The sequence below is a fragment of the Silene latifolia genome, chromosome Y (genome assembly GCF_048544455.1).
Source record: "Silene latifolia isolate original U9 population chromosome Y, ASM4854445v1, whole genome shotgun sequence".
Lineage (NCBI taxonomy): Eukaryota > Viridiplantae > Streptophyta > Magnoliopsida > Caryophyllales > Caryophyllaceae > Silene > Silene latifolia.
Window position 1 is genome coordinate 275502849 of NC_133538.1, and position 1632 is coordinate 275504480.

At 43.7% G+C, this 1632-nt stretch overlaps 1 protein-coding gene across 1 annotated transcript; it reads right to left on the bottom strand.

The window, feature by feature from the left end:
* Positions 1-581: 581 nt before the first annotated feature.
* Positions 582-1369, bottom strand: LOC141630716 (uncharacterized). The gene is made up of 3 exons (XM_074443483.1): positions 1168-1369; positions 764-1126; positions 582-634 (listed from the first exon to the last, which is right to left on the bottom strand). Exons 1-3 carry the CDS (start codon positions 1367-1369, stop codon positions 582-584), a joined length of 618 nt encoding a protein of 205 aa, XP_074299584.1.
* Between the last annotated feature and the right edge of the window lie 263 nt (positions 1370-1632).

The window sequence follows — 1632 nt, forward strand, 5'->3', positions numbered from 1 at the left end:
GATGGCAATCTATACTAGCTTTGTAGTTACCCAATCAGTCCATCTCGATGATGACCTCAAACCCTCCCATAGGAAACTCAAACAAATTAACCGGAAGGTTAACTTCCCTAATGTCCATAGACACCTCTATATAAAACCTCCCACAAGACACCGACTGTTCCGACGGTATGTCTAACATTATCTTTTACAGACTTATACTCCCTCAAACCCATAGAAAAACCATGTCACTTAGATACAAAAGAATGTGTAGCCCCTAAATCAAATAAAACAAAGGTCGGCGTATTATTGATGAGAAAAGTACAAGAGACGACCTGCGCATCCTCCTCAACTTCCTGCTTGTCCATCATGAACAACTTGCCACTATTGTTTTGAGCTCCACCCTGCACTGTGCTTGCTGACGCTATAGACTTAGCAGCCGAATTTTGATTATCAATGCCTCCATGTCGTTGATAAGCCCCTCTATTGTTACGGTTAAAGTAACTGTTGTTGCTGTGGCTTTGACCAACCTGATTAGGCCACGACCCTATCGGTTTATTACTTGCCATGCTCTGACTCAGTGCCCGAGAATACTTCCCATGATGTTATCTTTGGAAACCCAGTCCTCCATAGTTAGTGCACTCATACTTCTTGTGACCTGTACCGCCAAAGTTATAACAAGTCAACGCAGAACCGCCACTATTGGTACGACCACCATGACCACCAAAAGACGACCCACCACTAAATCCAGACCCTCTAGAATAGGCCTTAGCTTGATTTTAATTACCCCGCTTGAACCCTGATTGTCTGCTGTTATCATTATTAGACTTCCTCTTGTCACCCAATTTCTCCTTAGCCATATCTATAAGCCTCTCTGAATTCCCAGCCCGTTCATACACATCTTTCAGGTCTTTAAAAACCCCAGCAGGTAGCCTCTCTAGAATCTTCACTGATAGCCCTTGATCGAATTGAAGAGCCAAGGTCAAAGGGCTCAACTCCAAATCATCTGCGTAGCGTGATAACTCATTAAATCTCTTATTGTATTCTGCCACAATCATATTATCCGTCATCCGGAAAGTGCTGAACTCGGCCCTCATCTTATTCCTAATGTGCTCAGGAATAAACTGAAGTCTCATAGCCTTCTTGAACTCTGCCCAAGGAATAGCAGGTTCACTCTGACTCATATAGTACTCATGGGCCCCTCCTTCTCCCTATTCCACCATGCCCCAGCTTCATCCTTTAGATAAAACGCAGCTTGTTCAGTCTTCATCTCTTCCTGACAATTCACCACCTTGAGAACACTCTTCATCTCACGATGCCAGTTGTCGAGCAAGTGAGGCACATATGTGCCCTCATAGGTAGATGGTTTAAAGCGAGCGATTGTGGTACTCATTTTAGTGGAATCAATAACCACTTCCTCGCTTTTCCCACATTCTTAAGGGCCTCACTAAGGGCATCTTGTTGCTCGATCAACCAAGCAATCTCATCTATTGTCATCTCCGCAGCCTTTAGGTACGCAGGGAATCTCTTGGATGGCATTTTGAGCTAATATATATAAAAAGGTAAATGTAAGAACATAGCATACAACTCAAAACGAAACATATCCGCCCTTAGCATTACTCGATCGAGTACATGAACGTCCTCGGTCAAGTTGAG